General features: G+C 38.3%; 1 protein-coding gene across 1 annotated transcript; it reads right to left on the bottom strand.

Moving 5' to 3' along the window:
* Nucleotides 1-11,102: 11,102 nt before the first annotated feature.
* MRPL46 (mitochondrial ribosomal protein L46) lies at nucleotides 11,103-18,480 on the bottom strand. Its single transcript, XM_074234128.1, has 4 exons — nucleotides 18,247-18,480; nucleotides 14,447-14,642; nucleotides 13,519-13,692; nucleotides 11,103-12,256 (listed from the first exon to the last, which is right to left on the bottom strand). Exons 1-4 carry the CDS (start codon nucleotides 18,463-18,465, stop codon nucleotides 12,006-12,008), a joined length of 840 nt encoding a protein of 279 aa, XP_074090229.1. The 5' UTR covers nucleotides 18,466-18,480; the 3' UTR covers nucleotides 11,103-12,005.
* Nucleotides 18,481-18,648: the final 168 nt, after the last annotated feature.

Raw genomic sequence — 18,648 nt, 5'->3', positions numbered from 1 at the left:
TTTTCCTTAACTTTCTTGATTATTCATATTAACTAAACTTGATTCCAAACAAATTTACCCAAAATCAAATACATCTTCAAAATTTGCTATGATGGAGTGACAGTTATGTGGAGGGATGCTGGCCCAAAGACAACTCTACTTCTTCTATAGTCACATCTTTCTGCATATTCCCTAAGTGGGAGGTAATGGTAGATGGAATCAAAAGACTAGAAAAAATCAACCAAAAAGCATTTATCAAATGCCAGTTCTGGGTTTTTCCCTTTCTGCCCCCTGCCCTTCAACACCAGGAACAGCTGCCAACTGTGGTTAATCTCAGCTCTAGGACTCACCCTGGGATAAAGATCCCTAGGTTGTTTATTGGAGGATGATCAAGGGACATTCTATTACTAGTTGGTTCTAGCCTAAGTTTCATCACATCCAGCTGTTCCACCAGGGTTTAATCAGATCAGGTCTCTTACCAACTACTCTGTCAACATCTGCATATGCTCCATTCCACCCTCACTTTTCACCTCTAGCTCAGGGAATAATAATTAAATCAACATTACCATTGCTATTGGGAAGTACAAGACTATCCACCATTCTATGGCTCTACTCAGAATCCCTTGTGATCTGAATCATAAATTGCTAGGACCACCTTTGCTTTCCCTAATAATCATCATACCTATCTAATCCCTAATGGGTCTCTATGTAACTTCATCTTCCCATTTCATTGAACCCTGTAGAACCTTGGTTCTATTTTCCTATACCTTTGCACAGGCTGCCCCCATTTCTAGAATGTTCTCCAATGCCTCTTGGAACCCCCTAGTTCCCATAAAGATTCAACTCAAATGTCATCACCTTTAAGAAGGCTTTCCTGATTCTAGCAGTTGTGAGAGTCCTCACCCTAATTACTATTTTTAAAAATGCATCCTGCATCTTCTTATAGTACCCGTAAATATGTTGTATCCCTCTGGCAGAACAAAAGCCCCTTAAGGCATCTCATTTTTTTACTTGTTTCTTCAATGCCTAATAAGTGCTTAATAAGACACTTAATAAACTTGTCCATTGATTGATAGGCAAGGTAGAAGATAGGAAAGAAAGGTATTTTCCATCTACAGAAGTTCATGATCTAACAGAGACAAGAATGATCTCTAGGTATCATCTAATCCATTCTCTTGTCTTCAGGCAAAAACCAACCATCCTTAAACCATCCCAGAGAGAAATGATTTTATTTCATTTAAAAGGACTCCAGAGAAACCAATTCCATAATATAGATAAGGAATTCATGTCAATGTTTAACAGCACCCTATACCTTTTCTTTCAGTTTCTCCTTCTTAGAAATACCTCCCTTCACCTTTTGGGTCCCCATCCATCTTTTAAAACCCAACTCAAACACTGCATTGCAACTTCCCTTGATCTCCTGGTCACCTCCTTCAAAACTAATCTACCCCTTCAAGACAAACATAGCACTTTATTGTGTAGCTTGGCAATGCAGTAAGTTTGCGATATGACTCTCTCAAAAATGTCATCAGTAGATGTGTTACAGATATTTGTGTCTGCTTTATCTTTCACCAGACTATAAATTCCATAAAGGGATTGTCTTATCTAAAATTGTATAACCTTGTCCACCCCCTACTATCTAACAGACCACTGTTCATAGGAACTTAATAAGTATTTGTAAAATGAACAATTGATCATGAATGAATTTTCCCTTATGACTAATCTAAATTTCTCATGCTGCAATTTGCCTATTTTCTCTTGTTCAAAGATCAGTGGAGAAAACTGGTCATCTTCCTGTCTAGGGGTCATATATATTCTTGAAGACCTTTCTCATAGATGAATATTCTCAGCAGCTTCAGCCCTTCTTATAAATCCTTTCTTCCAAACCAAGTTTGTGTCTCACTTTTTAAACTCAATTCATTTTCTGTAATTGTGGTGTCTCAAACTAGCAAACTCATGCCTTTCCTGTTTTCACAACTTTTAGTCTTATCATAATTATTTACCTTTTCCAAGTTATCAGTTATGAGAATAAAAAATTCCTAATCTCCAGAAAAAAGATCTTTATATTTAAGTATTAAAAGAACCCACCAGGTAATCACAAAATGAATAAGGTCACTTATTCTTTGGAATGTCCTCAAACAAGTTGAGTGGTCAATATAGATAAATAGGTGAACTCCTTGATTTGAAAACATCATCAATTCTTAACCTTTGAAGCTGAAGAGGTATGGATGTCCAAAGATGTACTCTAAAAGTTGCCTTGGCTAAAGCCCAGTAGATCTGGGACAAGGTTCCTATATAGAAAGGAGCTGGTGAAGAATCAAAACATCCACAATCCTGAGCTCCAAAGCACAAAAAGCTACAGAACAAGTCAGTCGGGGGGGGGGGGGGTAAGAAGCAATGGCACAAAACTCTATAGAAAGCTTCAGAGCCTAACATGAGAAGAAACTAAGACCATTAAATGGACCACCTTTTTTCTACAACCAGATAGTGGTTTTCCAGTCAAATTCTGCCATCTTGTGGCATAAATGTGTATGGGACAAGGAAAACAGGATGAAGGACAACCCTTCAGTATTGTCTTCTGTCCAAAAGCTTCCTAATCTGAGAGACAAACTGAGGCCTTGGAAAAACCTTAATTTAGAAAGGCCAAGCTCATCCACTGCATCCCAGACCATTCCCAGTCATCTTGACTTGTATCTTGCCACTGGATTTCAATGACTTTGCAGGAAAGACCAACATCTTTGCACAGTTGTCTCATGTAAATCCAATTTACGAATGAGTCAAGAGATCGCCATTGTGATTATCATTGGCTCTCTTTGAGAATTAAACACCTTCAACAACAATATGGTAGCACTCATTTGAAGGGAAGCTTTCCACTCCACCATTGCCTATACATACCACACCTAGCACAAGAATGAAACAAATTTATCAGATATCCAGGACCACATTATCATGACATCTTAGCAGAAAAACCAAGACAAGATAGTTTAATGGATAGTTTAATATATCCATTGACTTTTTTTTTTGAGGTTTTTCAGTTGTGTCTAACTCCATTTGGGAGTTTCTTGACAGAAACACTAGAGTAGTTTGCCATTTTCTTCTTCAAATCATTTTATAGATGTGGAAACTGGAAACTGAGGCAAACCTTTTTCTAACGCATTCTAACCACTGTACCATCAAACTGCATCATAGGCTTTAGTACTCCTTGACCAATGATTTCCTTTGTGTTTTAAAAATCATTTTTCATTCACCTCAATCACACACTTTATAGAAAAAAATATCACTCTTATTAGCTACTTTCCTTTAAGAGGCATGCCTGCCCCTGAGGCCCTAACCAGTAAACCCAAGTTGTCCCTATTAAAATATCCTTACACACTAAACTCTGATCTACACTTTTATCACTTTTATTTCACAACTCTTAGTGTCACCCTAGGTCCTCACCTTTTCTAGGTTATCAATTAGGAGGACAAAGAACTCCTTACCTCTTCAGAAGGAGGCCTTTGCATTTGGGCTCTAATGGAATCCACCAGCCAGTCTCAAGACAGACAGGAACAGGTCAGCTGTTCACAACCATATCCAGCTGTTTGGCCCGATTAGCTTTCAACTTAGTTCCAGCTCTGCATCATTCTAGGGCAGGAAATCGAGCGCCACCATTAAGCACAGGATTACTCTGGCACTCAAAGCAGAATGGAAGTGCTGACCCATTCTATTACCCCAGCAGGGGGAGAAAGGAGCACGGCCGAAAAGGTCAGCAAAGCAATTATGAAGAACTCACAGATCACTAAGCTGCCTATACCCCTCAGCAAGACAAAGTCTTGTTTGCCTGAAATCACAGACCTCGGCCTGAAGCACCCTATAACTTCACTGTTATATTTTCTAACAGCCTGTCAAGCTTGGATTATAGCTGGTCACTTTAGGTGATTGTTCACCTCTCACCCTTCTCAGAATTTTAGGATTTAGGAACACTCAGGAAATAAAAAAGGAAAGGGGTATGTTGGTGTGTTGTACCAACAGGAAAGGTGCACAAAGAAAGAAGTTGCTGGAATTTCATTTTAGGAATAGCAAGGCTGTTTTCAATCTGGTGGGGCAGCAACTAGAAGAGAAGACAGGTCTTGAGGGTTATTTCTCATGAGCTACTGGCAAGAAAACAGGATTCTTTCATAAAACACAAACAAGAACATCATGAGGGTACCTTGTCCCCAAGATCTCCCAATGGACCAGAATATCCAACAAAGAGAACACAGCTTTGTCAAAGGGGATATGGGATTACAAGCACACTATTGATTTTTGAAAAATCTCATTGCCTCAGGTTCTGCCTGTGCCAGGCTCCCACAACTCTAGGCTTGCTACAAGCCCCAGAGAGAAAGCACTGTGAAACACAAACACCGGCTAAGCAGGAAACCAACAGACTAAGTGGTGGAGAGTTTATTCTCAACAAAGAAAAGACACATCCTAATCCCCATTCTACACACACCTTTGCCTTCCTTCCCTACAGCATTTTTTTCCACTTTAAAATCCTATTCCTTTATCTTCTCCCCAACCCCTAAAACAGTCTCCTATTTGATGCCCTGGGGCTCCTATGACAAATTTGAAAGAGAAAAGTTTATTCAGATATGTATGTGTATATATGTATATATTTATTAGTAGCTCAGCAACTCCAAACCACCCAGGCTTTAGAAAACAAGAACAAACACTATAGTGGAATTTCAAGGTGATTAGAAAGTTGCAATATGAACCCAGCAGCTCAAAAGGCCCCCAGGAGATTTGGAAATATATACCTTAGTATTCTCCATGCTGCCCAAACTGTAGTCCTCTTCTCCCCACCCACCTCCCCACTATGATGAATGAAGACTCTTTTATTATCTTTTATAGGAAGCTACAGTAAGCAGAATCAGTGGGAGTTTCCTACCAAAGGGATGGGGGGTATAATAAAATGACCCTCCTCTAGATGTTAGTGGAAATTGTATATTATTATTGCTGTATATTTAAACTGTTTGGAAAACTGTGATGTCATGGATAGAGCTCTGAACTTGGTTAGACCTGAGTTTGAATCCTGCCTCAGATACTCACTAGCTATGTGACCCTGAACAAGTAATTTAATTTCTCAGTGCCTCTATAAAATGAAGAAAATAATGGCACCCATTTCACTGGGTTCTTGTGAAGTTCAAATGATATAACTGGTAAAACACTTTATAAATTTAAAGTACTATATAACTGATGGCTATCATTACCACTACTATTAAATTATATAAATTTTAGAGTAGCCTTTTAGAGTAGCCTTTGAGTTGTCCTTAGTTGTTCTTACTCAGAAGACCAGAGTCAAGCCAAAGTTTGGTGGGAAATGTCCAAAAGAAAAGTTTTGAAATCAGAAAAGAAAGATGGTTTTTAAGAACTGGATAGTAGATGCAAATAATCTCACATGGTCAGGCCAAACTCAAAAACTAATCAGAGCAAAAGGGGAAAGGCTGTAGGAATACCAATCTGAAGAACAGAATAATGAAATGGCAAAGACAGAGTCAGATGGCATTAGAGGCCAGTTGGCCCTAGATATTGATGGTGGGTACTTTAAGACAAAAACTTTCCAAATTTTTACTCTGTAATTCATTTTATTTTACTTTTTCTCCCTTCTACTTCCATACTCAAGGATCTCTGACCGTCTGCAAATTCTCCCTGACTTAGCAGATTGTCTTTGAGAGAGGCTGTAAAAAACCAAGATAATCATCTTGGGGCTAACCTAATGATAAATCTCTTCAAATTTAGGATCACAGAATCATAAATTTAGAGCTAGAAGAGTTCCCAGAGGCCATGTAATCCAATCTCCTCATTTTACAGATGAGGAGAAAGAACTCAAGTGATTTGGCCAGGATCACACAATAGAAAAACCTAAGAATTCAGTCTAGCTATTATGAACCAAATTCACCATATCATATTACCTCTCCTAGTTATATTGGTCCTCATATGTCAAATACATATGAGTGAGATGGCACTTGATGCACTGGTAGCACCAGCCTGAGTTTATGCCTTCCCAAAAAGCCCTCAAAAACATAGTCATCTCCAGGATAGCAATGAAACATCAAAGTAATACTTTTTTAGTCTCTTATTACTAATGAAGTCTTTTTCTTGAAAATCTAAGGAGAAGGAGGAACTTATCCACCCAGTCAGATCTGAGAAAAGAGATTATCTCAAAGACCAACCAAGGATTGGTTAAAGAGATGGAGAAGTCACTTGTCTAACATTCTTAGGTATGGGTTTTTAGAAAATATGAACTATCTCAGGTATAACAAGGACCAGGGATTGAACTGCCAATACTGACCCCTAGCTGACTAAAGCATTTATTGCTAGTTATTAATATTGAAACTTCCAGTTTCAGAGGTACATGAGATTCAGAGAGTAACTTGCATTGTATCAAAGCAATGTTTGAATCCAGGTCTCAGGAGTCATTAGCTACTATATCATCCTTCCTCTCAGAACTTATGAAAGAACTTAAGAAAAAATAAAACTATTAGGAACCAGCCAAAGATGATTTTCTATCATGACGAGATTCCAAGAAGAAAATGGACAGTTAAGTTCCTATGCAAATATCTATTCCAGTCTTTTCTTTCCTAGGTTCACTATAGGACTAAAAGAAATCATGTTAAAGTAATGGAGTCAGGAAGACCTGGTTTTTGAATTGTACCCTCAGACATTTATTACCTGCATGACCTGACCAAATCATTGAATCTCTCAATATTTCATTTCCTTATGAAGAACAATGATAAAACCTGTAATACCACAGGGTTGTGGTGAAGACTCAATAACCTAATGTATGAAAGCCACTTTCTAAAGCTTTCAAGTATTATGTAATTGTTAGTTGTTCTTACCCAGGGTAAAAAAAATTCTGTTCCTTTTCCTGATTTTTCTCAATATCCAAAGCAGCTACCTCTACTTAAGGAATAAGGAATGTTACAGCCGAGGGGAAAGGGTTGCAGTGTATCACATGTCACTTCTTGCACTTAGATCATAGGAATTAATAATAAAATAATAACATGATGGGAACAAGGCCTGTGAATTCATTAGTCTAAGAAGCTTTGAGCTGAGGAAACTCTAACAATACAGATCTGCACCTTCTTTTTAACTTGCATTCTTAGTGAATTGGATAGAGCATTAAAAGACTGTGACTTGCCCAGGGTCACAGTCAGTATATCAGAGACAGAAAATGTTTCTGCCTTCAAGACCAGCTATCTATGCATTACACCAAGCTGTCTGTTCTTTCTCTCTCTCATGTTTTATATCTAGCTATAATAAAACATTTACATAGTCCTTTGAGGTATACAAAGAATATATTATGTATATATGTATATATATATATATATATATATATATCATGCATACATCACACCTATCTGTATATACATGTATTTATATACACATAAACACATATTGCATTGATATGCCAGTCTATTTGTGTCCGCATATCTGCATCTGCAATTTTGATGCCTCAGAGATGGTGATGCCCTATAATTGGCAATCATACCATATCACCATGAAAGCATCTCCATTAAAAGTTGTTTTAGTACATTGTAGCAGCTTGAGATCATTAAAGAATACTGGGGAAACCCATGTAAAGTAGCACTACAAAGTAGGTGAAAAATGGCATATTCCCTGCCACTGTAAAGGTAACAACTTAATAGAGGAATACGGCATGTACATGGATAGGTATGCTTCAAGGCAGAATGGAATAAGGGACAAAGGAGAAAACCAAAATGCTTTTTTCCCTCCTCTTTTTTGAATGATGAGGAAGAAAGAGATTTGCAATCAAAGGATCTGGATTCAGTTCTCAACTCCGCAGTTTCCTACTTGCATGATCTTGGCAAGTCTTTCTGAATGTTTCCTCATCTGTAAAATTAGGGACGTTGAATTAAATGAAGGTTCCTTCTTACCAAATCTATGATCAGATGACAAATGGTTACATGATATCAGAAGGCAGAACTAGAAGCAATGAGAGACCAAGTTCCAGAGAAGCAGAAATAGAAGGAAAAACTTCATAATAATAAAAGCCCTATAAATAAAGAATCATGGCTAAGTGCTCAAACACTGGAGATCTTCAAAAGACATCTGAGATCTCCAGCACTGGAGATCCTTCAGAAGGCATCACTCCAGGGTCTTTGCCAAGAAAGCACCAAAAGGGGTCATGAAAAGTCAGATATGACTGAAAAACAACTCAATAGCAAGTGTGCAATGAGGCAAATAAGGTAGGTTGAAGTCATTTTATACAGGGCCTCAAAAGTCAAACTAAAGAGTGCACTTTTGATCCTTTTAGGCAATGAGAAGCCATTGGTGTATCATAGATTTGGAGTCAAACCTCTGAAGTCATCTAGCCCAACTCTCTCATTTTGTGAGACAATTGAGGTCTAGAGAACTTAAAGGAATTACCCAAAGTCAGATAGGTACCATAAATGGCAAGGTTGAGCCAAGGTCCCAGGTTCTTTCATGCCAAATCCAGAGTTAATTCTTTCCATTACAGCACATTTTTAAGCAGGTAGGGAAAGGATGTGGTCAGACCTGTACATTACCAAGATTATTTTTGCCAATTATGTGAAAAACAGATGGAAGAAAGGAGAGAGTCGAGGCAAAAGGACTATTAGAAGATTATTTCAATAATTTAGACAAAAGGAAATGAGGGCCTGGACTGGGATGTAGTACTAGTGTGAATGCAGAAGAAAGGACAAACATGAGAATTTATTTTGGAAGTATAATCCACAGAATTTAGCAAATGAATATAGGTAGTGAAGGAGAGGGAAAAGTTAAAATTGGCTTTAAGCTTTCAAGTCTGAATGATTAGGAATATCTGGTACTATCAAGTGAAATAAGTTGTAACTGTAAAACAAATTTAACTTTTGACAAGTTAATTTTAAAGATATCCAGGGATGTCTAATAGGCCATTAGAAATAAGGAATTTGAATTCTGAGTGCACATTAGATTGAATATACAAATTTGGTAATCATTTGTTTGAAGGTTAACAAAATATATTATTAAGAAAAGCTGCTTAACATCATTCCCCCTTCATACTTTCTTTGTCCAGGTAAACTGGCCTACTGGATATTCCCTGTATGAAATTAAATCTTTTCCCTGCTACTTAAGTCCTCCCTCCCCAAGAGAACACAAACTCCTTAAGGGCACAAACCATTTTTACTTTTGTCTTTGCATTCCCAGTATTTACTTAGTACTTACTGAATTAATTGAATTGAAAAAAATATATAGAAAAATAAGGTGGTTGAAAACAAAGCTTGGGGGACAGATGCTTTGATGAACCAGAGAAAATAGGAAAGGATAAGATCAAGGGCATAAACAGAAAAGGTTACCTTGCCAAGAACATATACCTCATCTCTTGAAATCAAAGGGAAGGAAGATGGGTAAAACATGGTTTTAAGATAAGGAATAGAAGAGACAAAGCATCCTTAATTTCAGGAATGCAAAGTCATATGCTAGAAGGAAGGGCTTGAAAGTGGAATTAGGGACTTGATGAGAGGTTTGGAATTACTACTGTGAAAAATGTAATAGGGAATCAATAAAAGCTAAATTAAAAGATTACCTTACAGTGGTGATACCACAGGTTAGAGATTATGAATTTGTAGTAGACCCAGTCAGCAGTCTTAGAACTTACTGTAGTAGTGCTCACCAACTCAGGAATGAGAACTAAGTAGGTAAATGACAGTGGTAACAGAGGGCTAGAGATTAGCATGGCAGTAAGAACAGGAAGACAAGGAGGCAAGGGTTTCAAGGGTGAGAATAATGAATTGTTGAAATAGCTGACTATACTATCAGAACTGAAGATAAGTTGAGTAAAGCCAGAAAAGGAGTAATGAATTGGGAGGAGGAAAAGAAGACTGGGGAATGAAGTATATGAAAAGGTAGAAGGCAGGATTATGATCAGAGAGAGACAGTATCAGAGTTTATCAGAATCTTGGAGAAGAAATCATTTTATAATACAGTAAGGTAGGAAGTAAAGTGCATATGAAAGTTATAGAAGGTGAGGTTAATGTACAGAATATTGAAGTCACCAAGGATATAGGAGCTGAAAGATTTTAAGCCAGGTGCAAGAGACACTGAGGAAAATGGTATGGAAAAGGATTCAGATAGGTTGACAATGATGCTTATACCTGTGTTATAATTTATTCACCACTGTCACAGAGGATGTCATATACAGAGTCTATTTGAAAGAGGGGATTCCCTATGGAAAGTAAGGGATCTTCATATATTACTATGCTGACTGCAACAAGCCTCAGGATATTACAAGGTCAATACACTGATATCCATGAATATTTAATTAGCAGATTGAAAAAAAAATCATGAAATAAAAATTAAATGGATAAAAAAATCTATTGTTTAGATTATGACATGCTGTTGGAATTCCATTTGAGTGGTATTAATGGAACTTATTAATATTAAATAATGATTAAATAGGTTGGGCCTAGAATTAACTAGCAGGAAGAGGGCGGAATTGCCGTGGCCTGGTGTAGTGGAGTGCTCCTGTAATCACAGCTACCAGGAGGCTTAAGTTGGCAGATTTCTTGAGATGTGGAATTCTAAGCTGCAGTGGGCTATGCTGACTGGACGTTCACATCAAGTCTGGAATTAATCCAGAGAGCCCCAGAAGCAGGGGAACACCAGATTGCCAAAGGAACCAACAAGTCAGAAAAAGGACAGAAACAAGTTCCTATGCCAACAAGTAGCGGAATTAAGTCTGTAAGTAGACCCTTACACTTCAAGTCTGGACAAGGAGTCTTAGAGAAAATTTTTTAAAAATAGAAATCAGTGTTTTTAATAATTCCACACTGTCCTCAACACAAAAACTCACTTTTAATGCAATTATTCTCCTAGTAATACTATCTTAGAATGCCGCATGACCTAATTTATTAAAAGTGCAGGTGACCCAAAGTAAATAGAAAGACACACAGAGGATATAGCTATGCTTCAGGGTATCTTCAACAGAGATCAACATGCAAGAAAAGGCATAAGGTACATTATTCAAGAAATGTGTAAGGGAAAAAAAAGGGAAGAAGGCTAATCATGAAAGTAAAAGTAAAGGATAAAGGATGGACAATATCTATCAAGTTTTTTTTTCATCAATAGTTTTTATAAAATCAAAGTAGGTTAAAAGGCCTCCTGTACATTGCATAAATCTATGAATGAACGAATAAATGATCAATTATTTATTTTATGAAGGAAAATGGAAAAGAATTGCACAGAATAAGGCATGGATGGGTTGTAATCCATACATTGGAGATCACACTCTTATCAATAAGATAATGGTAGTTATGGATCAAAGTCATTAAGACCTACTATAACCTAAACTCTGAAACTAGGGACTAATGTCAAAAAGGGATTTGCCTTAGTTTCCTGTTGGTGTTATTGTTTGGGTAAACCTTGTTGGGAGGGCTCTCTATTCCAAAACATATTGTATACCATAAAGTCTACCAGCCTAGGAGTCTAAATTTCTTGTTTATCCATATTAAATGAGCCTTGAAGGCATTCAACCAATACAAAGCTCTAACCAAATCAAAGCTGCTAATGCTTCCCTTAAACTGCCACCAAATGAAGCTAAGCTGTAACATTTCTATTTCAAGGACAGCTAAGAAGTTGCATTTAGTCCTAAATTCCTCACCCGTCAAAAAACTTTCATAGAAGTGACACCTGCTTTCACCTAGCTTGGTTTGTAGAGTCATAAATTTAACAAATATCTAATACCTACAAGTAACTGTTTTAGATAGTCTTCTATCCTTCCCTTCTTATGTCTAGTAATTAAATGACTTTATGTGGAACATCTTGTGTAATCTAATTAATTATCAGCTGAAATAAAGGGGAGCTGTCTTATAAAATAGTAGTTGAGAAATCCCAGTAATACTCAAATTCCAAATAAGCTGAGACAAGGGTAAGAAAATGGTTTATTTGTCAATGCTAAGTTTATTTCATAATGATCCACATGTCAGTATAGTCACATGTCCTCTTGCAAGCAGTCCAAATATCTGTCCCAAAGACAATTGTATCCATCAGATGTCCATAAAAAATCTCCTAACTTGTGCCAGGTATTTTGGTTTCAAGTAGTCACCCAGCTCCTCCTTGCAGACCCAAACATGGTCATTCTTCTTCCTGGCTTGGGAGAGATTTCCACTTTGTAGTAAAGCTTTGAAAAAGAACACTTTGGCTCCTATGTTGTTCTCTGTCCGAAAAGCCTGAGGAAACTTAAACTTGTAATAGCCACAGGGTGCATTTCCTAGGAATTTGGCTTCCATGCTATTTTCTGAAGGGAGTCAAAACAGAAATCATAGTTAAGTTTCCCCCTATTGGATCTCAGAGCTAATAACACATAAAAACCGGGGTGACTTGTCTCTAAGGATGTCCCCAGGCTCCAGGCATCTTCCTGACAGGACTCAATTTGGCCACAAAAAATGGCAGAAACTAAAAAAAGTGGAGAATGTAATCCCTCTGCAAATAGGTTATGTGTATGGCTTCTATAATTTTAAGAAAACTCTTATTTTTATCTATAAAGTTGTAATCAAGGCAATCTCACTGTGGGTAAATGCTTGGGTCAATCTGGAAATTAGTTTCCATGACTTCCTACAAATGTCTGAAAGCATACTACTTTTCACTAAATTACTCAATTCAATGTTATGAGACACAGCTATCAATTCTAAAAGCTAGCTTTTAGTGGATACTAGGCTAAGAAATCAGCAGATCTAGATTTTAAATTTGACTGTTCCTGATAGAAGGAAAGGCACTTCCAGCACATTATTACTAATATCTAGTGGTTATAGATTAATGCTTAAAATTTTTATAAAATAGGTATACTAAATGTATTGACCTTTTCCATTTAGAGTTTAGAGAGCAAGATAGCTGAATAAATAGCAGGCATGAAATTTCACTGTGAAGTTGAGGTCCTTCTTGGCAGAACTAACTCTCAAACAGAAAGAGAAAGTCTGATTCTCAAAGGTACCAGGCATTGAAGGTGAAATTAGGAAAGGATTATGTTTGTAGCAACTAGCCCATGTGATAAAGAAAATTTGCCCTCAGGCCTTCTCTAGAACATGTCCCAAGAAGTACTAATCCTTATGGAAAAGAAAAGATGGGCAGTGTCTTTGGGACTATGTGACTGTATCTGCAAAGTTATGGACTCCATTATGTGATATAGTCCCTAGGGTGGTAACCATAGTGAGCTCATGATTAATAGTCCTGTGGATTCATTCTATGAAATGTAAGAATAAAAAAATTTGCACCTTAATGATCCAAGCACTGAGACTGAGAGACAGAAATGAACAAGGGATTGGATTACTGCTTGCCTGGAATCCAAGAATATGACAATTGAAAGGAACCTCTGTCAGCTAATCGTCTGGGCAGGGAAGAGGGTGAATATCATTCCACCCAGTTAATCCTTCCCTAGGCTTTCTTAGCCAATATTTTTAATAAAACACAACCCATCACCAGCCCTTAAGAGAGCAATTTAACTCTTCAACTGGAAGCCAGAGACAGGACATTCAGAACCAAAAGTGAAAGAAGACTACTTACGAGACAGAGTAGCAAAGACCCGTTCAGCAGTTCCACGGAGGGTCTCACCAACCTGCCATTCTGCATGTGGTAATATCCATGTTTCCTGATCTCCTAGTTTTTCCTTCACCAATAGTACCAAATTTTGGTCTAACTTCCTGTGCAATGAGGTTCGGTCATTTTTCTGATCAGCTTCTGTGGTGGCAAAAGATGAGTCAGAGGAAAAAGAACTATGGTTTGCCAGGACCAAAGAAAATCAGAGATCAATGATGCTCAAAAACAATTTTTAAATTGCCCTGGAGAAAGAAGAGGTATGGAGACAAGATGTGGTCTTGTCTGAGGAATCTTACCATGGAATTTACAATTTGAGGGACACCAGAAATAAAAGCAATAAAGAGCTGGACCTCCCACTTCCAGGTAGTTATATCAAGGATTTGGATCTCTTTTAAATGCTGGCAGCATTTTAAAATATTACTATTTTATCATCATTGATCTTAGACGTGATAGACCTTTACTGTCTTTCAAATTCTTGGTCCACAAAAATAAGAACACTATGAATCATTCTTCCCTTGAGTGAAAATTAGGATTGATTCCCACCCATATTTTCATTTAGCCTATTTGTCCAAATGCAGGTTCTAAACTTAAAAGGAGACCTCTCCAAAGAGAAACCAACAGGAATATATACAGGAATATATATATGTTTATATATATATATATATGTGTATATATATATATATATATATATATATATATATATGCAACAAAAGTTAATCTATTATAGACTGGACTAAGGATTTTTTAAACAAGCTACATTTAAGGAAAAACTGTAGTCTATATTCAAATAATGATAATATTACTTAAATTAAGAGAGATGTAAACATAACTCTTAATTTAGTAATCAGAATATATCCCTTTCTTTCCATTAATTCAAAAAAAAAACACCACAAACCTGTTACTCGAGGTTGAGGTTTGAATTGCAAGAATGTTTGCTCCCATGTATCCTCCAAATCTTGTGACAACAAAATGTCTTTTCCATCATCATCATCATCAGAGTCATAAATGTCAGCTTTCTTTCTCTCCAGTCTCTGTGTTTCTTTCAAGGCACGAATCTCATGATCTGAATATTGACTTTTTTCCACTTCAATCTGGGAAAGATAGAAAAGGAAAAAAAATAGATCTATGGAACATTGTACTTCCAAGATGAGATGAATACATTTGAAGGAGGAAAATTTCCCAAGTATTCTATAGAAATATAGGAAGATATTGAAAGATGGCTGTTCAAATATGAAAATATCACTCTATGATGTGATCAGAAATTACATTATATTCAATGTCTGAGATAGGCTGATAACCAAAAATGTGTTTGTTAGGGAAAGGAGATGAGGAATTCCAGTTAAAGATTTCCTCAATTCAAAAATTGAGGCAACAATATATATGATTATATGAATCCTATTTGTGTCACCATTCTTCTAGTCTCTCAGGTTCAGAACCTTAGTATTATCCTCAAATCCTCATTCTACCTCATGCCATATAGTGAATAAATTGAAAAATCCTATCATTTTTACCTTCACAATTCTCACACACAACCTTCTCCCTATTTATCTCCCTAGTCATCACCTAAACCTCAACACTTCTTACCTGGTCTACTGCTATGGCCCCCTAATTGGTCAACCTACTTCAAGTCCCTCCCTACTTTAATCCATCCTCCAAATGGTTGTCAAAGTGATTTTCCTTTATGCAGATCTTACTCTATCACTCTTCTGTTCAATAAATTCCAAATTCCAAAGAAGCACCCTAGTACCTCTAGTTCCAAATGAAAATTTTTCTCTTTGGTTTTTTTTTTTTAGGTTTTTGCAAGGCAAACGGGGTTAAGTGGCTTGCCCAAGGCCACACAACTAGGTAATTATTAAGTGTCTGAGACTGGATTTGAACCCAGGTACTCCTGACTCCAGGGCCGGTGCTTTATCCACTGGGCCACCTAGCCGCCCCTTCTCTTTGGTTTTTAAAGCCCTTCACTACTTGGCTTCAACCTATCTTTCCAATATCATTATACATTACTCCCCTTCCTACATTCCATGGTGCAGCCCAACTAGCCTCTGTTCCCTCTTTGTATTGGTCATCCTCCATGCCTGGAATGTATTCTTGACTCACTTACCCCTCAATGAATATCTCTCTTCCTTCAAAACATAGTCCAATAGTCAGAGAATATTGTACACCTTAACAGCAACATTATGCAATGACCAAGGTAGCTCATAATTCTAAAAGATCTGTGATAGAAAATGACATCCACATTCAGAGAAAGAATTGTGGAATCTAAATGCAGATCAACATATACTATTTTCATCTTTTTTAAATTTATTTTTTGCCTTTTCATGGTTTTTCCCTTTTTTTCTGATTCTTCTTTCTTAGTGTGACTAATTTGAAAATATGTAATATGATTGTATATGTATAACCTATCTCAGATTACTTTCTATTCTAGGGTAGGGTAAGAGAAGGGTTAGAGAAAACTACAAAAATGAATGTTGAAAATTATCTTTATATATAATTGGAACAATAACTAAAAGGATTTTTTAAAAATAGCTCAAGCACCACCTTCCATGAAACCTTTCCTGAACTCTATTGCTAGTACTTTCCCTCAACTCCCTTTTGTTTCCTATATATCTTTTGTATATCCTAATGCATGTACATGATTTCTTTCTCAATAGAATATAAGGGACTGTATCGTATTTTGCCTTTATATTCTGTTTCAAGTGGTGCCTAACACACAGTAGGTTCTTAAAAAACACTTGCTGATTAAGCCAACCTTATTTTATGCCTGTGCCTGACATAACTCAGAAAACAAGCTACTGTACCTACAAAGATCAAGTGCATTCATCACTGTAGTTCCAGAAGGAATTAAACTTCATTCTTTCAATCATTCTTCTATTGAGCATGTGGAAGATGGATTCAAAATGGAAATACTAAAGAGATACAAATATCATTAGACTTGCTGCTTATCCCTGAAGCCCATTGGGTCTTTCCATATATCCTGTGACTGAATGCTTCTAGGTGTGCTATGTCCATTAGAATGCAAACCTTTTGAAAGAAAGGACTATCTCAGTTTTTCTCTGTATAGTCTCAATGCAAAGCAGCATCTAATAAATGCCTTTTTTTTATCAACTGTCTCCTTGTGCTAGATAACTGGTATAAAAAATACTACTCTTAAAGAAGTTACAATTTAATGAGATGGGCAAGTAAAGACATGTTGTATAAGCAAATGTGATGCAAGGAAGAAAAAGTGAAGTGAATTCAAAATCTTTTGAGAAATTTTAGGGATCATCTAAACAGGTTTGACATGGCCCCAATCTTTAAAGGTAGTCTAGCACAGTACAAAGAGTGCTGCACTGGAAGTCTTGTCAGGCCCCTACATTCCAAACCAGCTCTGATACTGATGAACTGGACACAAAACTTTTTACTTCTTTTAACCTCACTTTCCTGCTCTGTAACATTTCTTATCACATCTACCCCAAAATGTTTCAGTAAGGGAAAACAGTTTTACAAATTTTAAAGCATTCTATAAATTATTGCTTCTTAACTAAGCATTTTAGAGTTGACTAGACTCTTTTCTGTAAAATATATTTGAGCCTGACAAGAACCCTATACAGAAGAAAAATCAGTAGACCTGGAATCTAGAAATGTGGGTTTAAATACTATGTCTAGGGGCGGCTAGGTGGCGTAGGGGATAAAGCACCGGCCTTGGAGTCAGGAGTACCTGGGTTGAAATCCGGTCTCAGACACTTAATAATTACCTAGCTGTGTGGCCTTGGGCAAGCCACTTAACCCCATTTGCCTTGCAAAAAATAAAAATAAATAAAAAAAATAAATACTATGTCTAAATATTACTAGTTATGCGGACTTGGAAATATCACCCATTCACTTGAAACCTCAATTCTTTGAGCTATAAATGAGGAAAATGACACGACCTCCTGTTCCACCATTTCAAGGAAAAGTATTGTATACTTAAAGTCTTTTGAAATGTGAGCTAAATGTGTAGCTTGGTGGGTGGGTTGCTTTCTTTCACTTCACAGGCATCAAATGAGGGAACTGAACGAGTTGGTCTCTAAGGTTACTTTCAGTTCTAAATCCAAGTTTCCCAGGTCATTTGCTTTTTACAGACTGATATACTCAATTCCACAAACATTTTTAAGCATCTACAAATCTAAAATCCAGTACTCCAGAGTCAGAGGGGGGGCGCTCACTAAAAAGAAAAAAGTCCCTTAAGAAATTTACAGTCGGGGTGGCTAGGTGGCGTAGTGGATAGAGCACGGGCCCTGGAGTCAGGAGTACCTGGGTTCAAATCCGGTCTCAGACACTTAATAATTACCTAGCTGGGTGGCCTTGGGCAAGCCACTTAACCCCGTTTGCCTTGCAAAAACCTAAAAAACAAAAAACAAAAAACCTGTCACTCTGGAGCAGATATCCTAGACTGAGAATTAGAAAAGCCACGGCCAGCACGGACACGGCTCCTTTAAGCCCCGCAAAGCGCTCCCCGCCACTTTACACACCAGGAAACTGAGGCTGGCTGAGGTGGGGAGCGGCCCGGCCTCAGCTGGGCAGGGGCTGGCAGCCGCACTCGAACGCACACCTCCCCGCGCCTGCCCGGCAGAAGAGGCGACGGGCGCCCGGAGGGGTGCGCCTCGCCCAAGGTCACCCGGCTCACGAGCCTCCGGGGCCGAGGCCTCGGGGTGCAGCGCCTGGGGGGGGCCCTACCTGCCGCAGCAGCTCCGCCATCTCCACCTGCAGGGGGGTCAGGGGCTGCGAGACGACCGGCGGCCTCTGCAGGCACAAGGCCCCCAGCAGGCGCCACGGAGACCCGCCGCGCGCGGAGGCCGCGCTCGGGTCGGGGGCGGCCGAAAGCGCCAGCGGGCGCCGGGGCAGCCGCCAGCCCCGCGCCGCGCCGCACAGCGCCCGCCTCGCGGGGGCCGCCATCTTCCCGCCCTCCCCACAAGGCACCGCGCGCTCCCACCCGGAGTCGCTGGTTGGCGCCGCGGTTTTCCCAGAAGTCCCCGCGTGCGCGGAGAGGGGCAAAGTGTTGCCTTTTAGGACAAACTATTTCATAAGGAGGGAGGGGGATGCAGGGTTTTTGCGGGTCCGGCGTTTTATAAAAGAGGA

The sequence above is a fragment of the Macrotis lagotis genome, chromosome 4 (assembly GCF_037893015.1).
Source record: "Macrotis lagotis isolate mMagLag1 chromosome 4, bilby.v1.9.chrom.fasta, whole genome shotgun sequence".
NCBI classification, from domain to species: Eukaryota; Metazoa; Chordata; class Mammalia; order Peramelemorphia; family Peramelidae; genus Macrotis; species Macrotis lagotis.
This window is presented reverse-complemented; position numbering and strand designations above follow the sequence as displayed.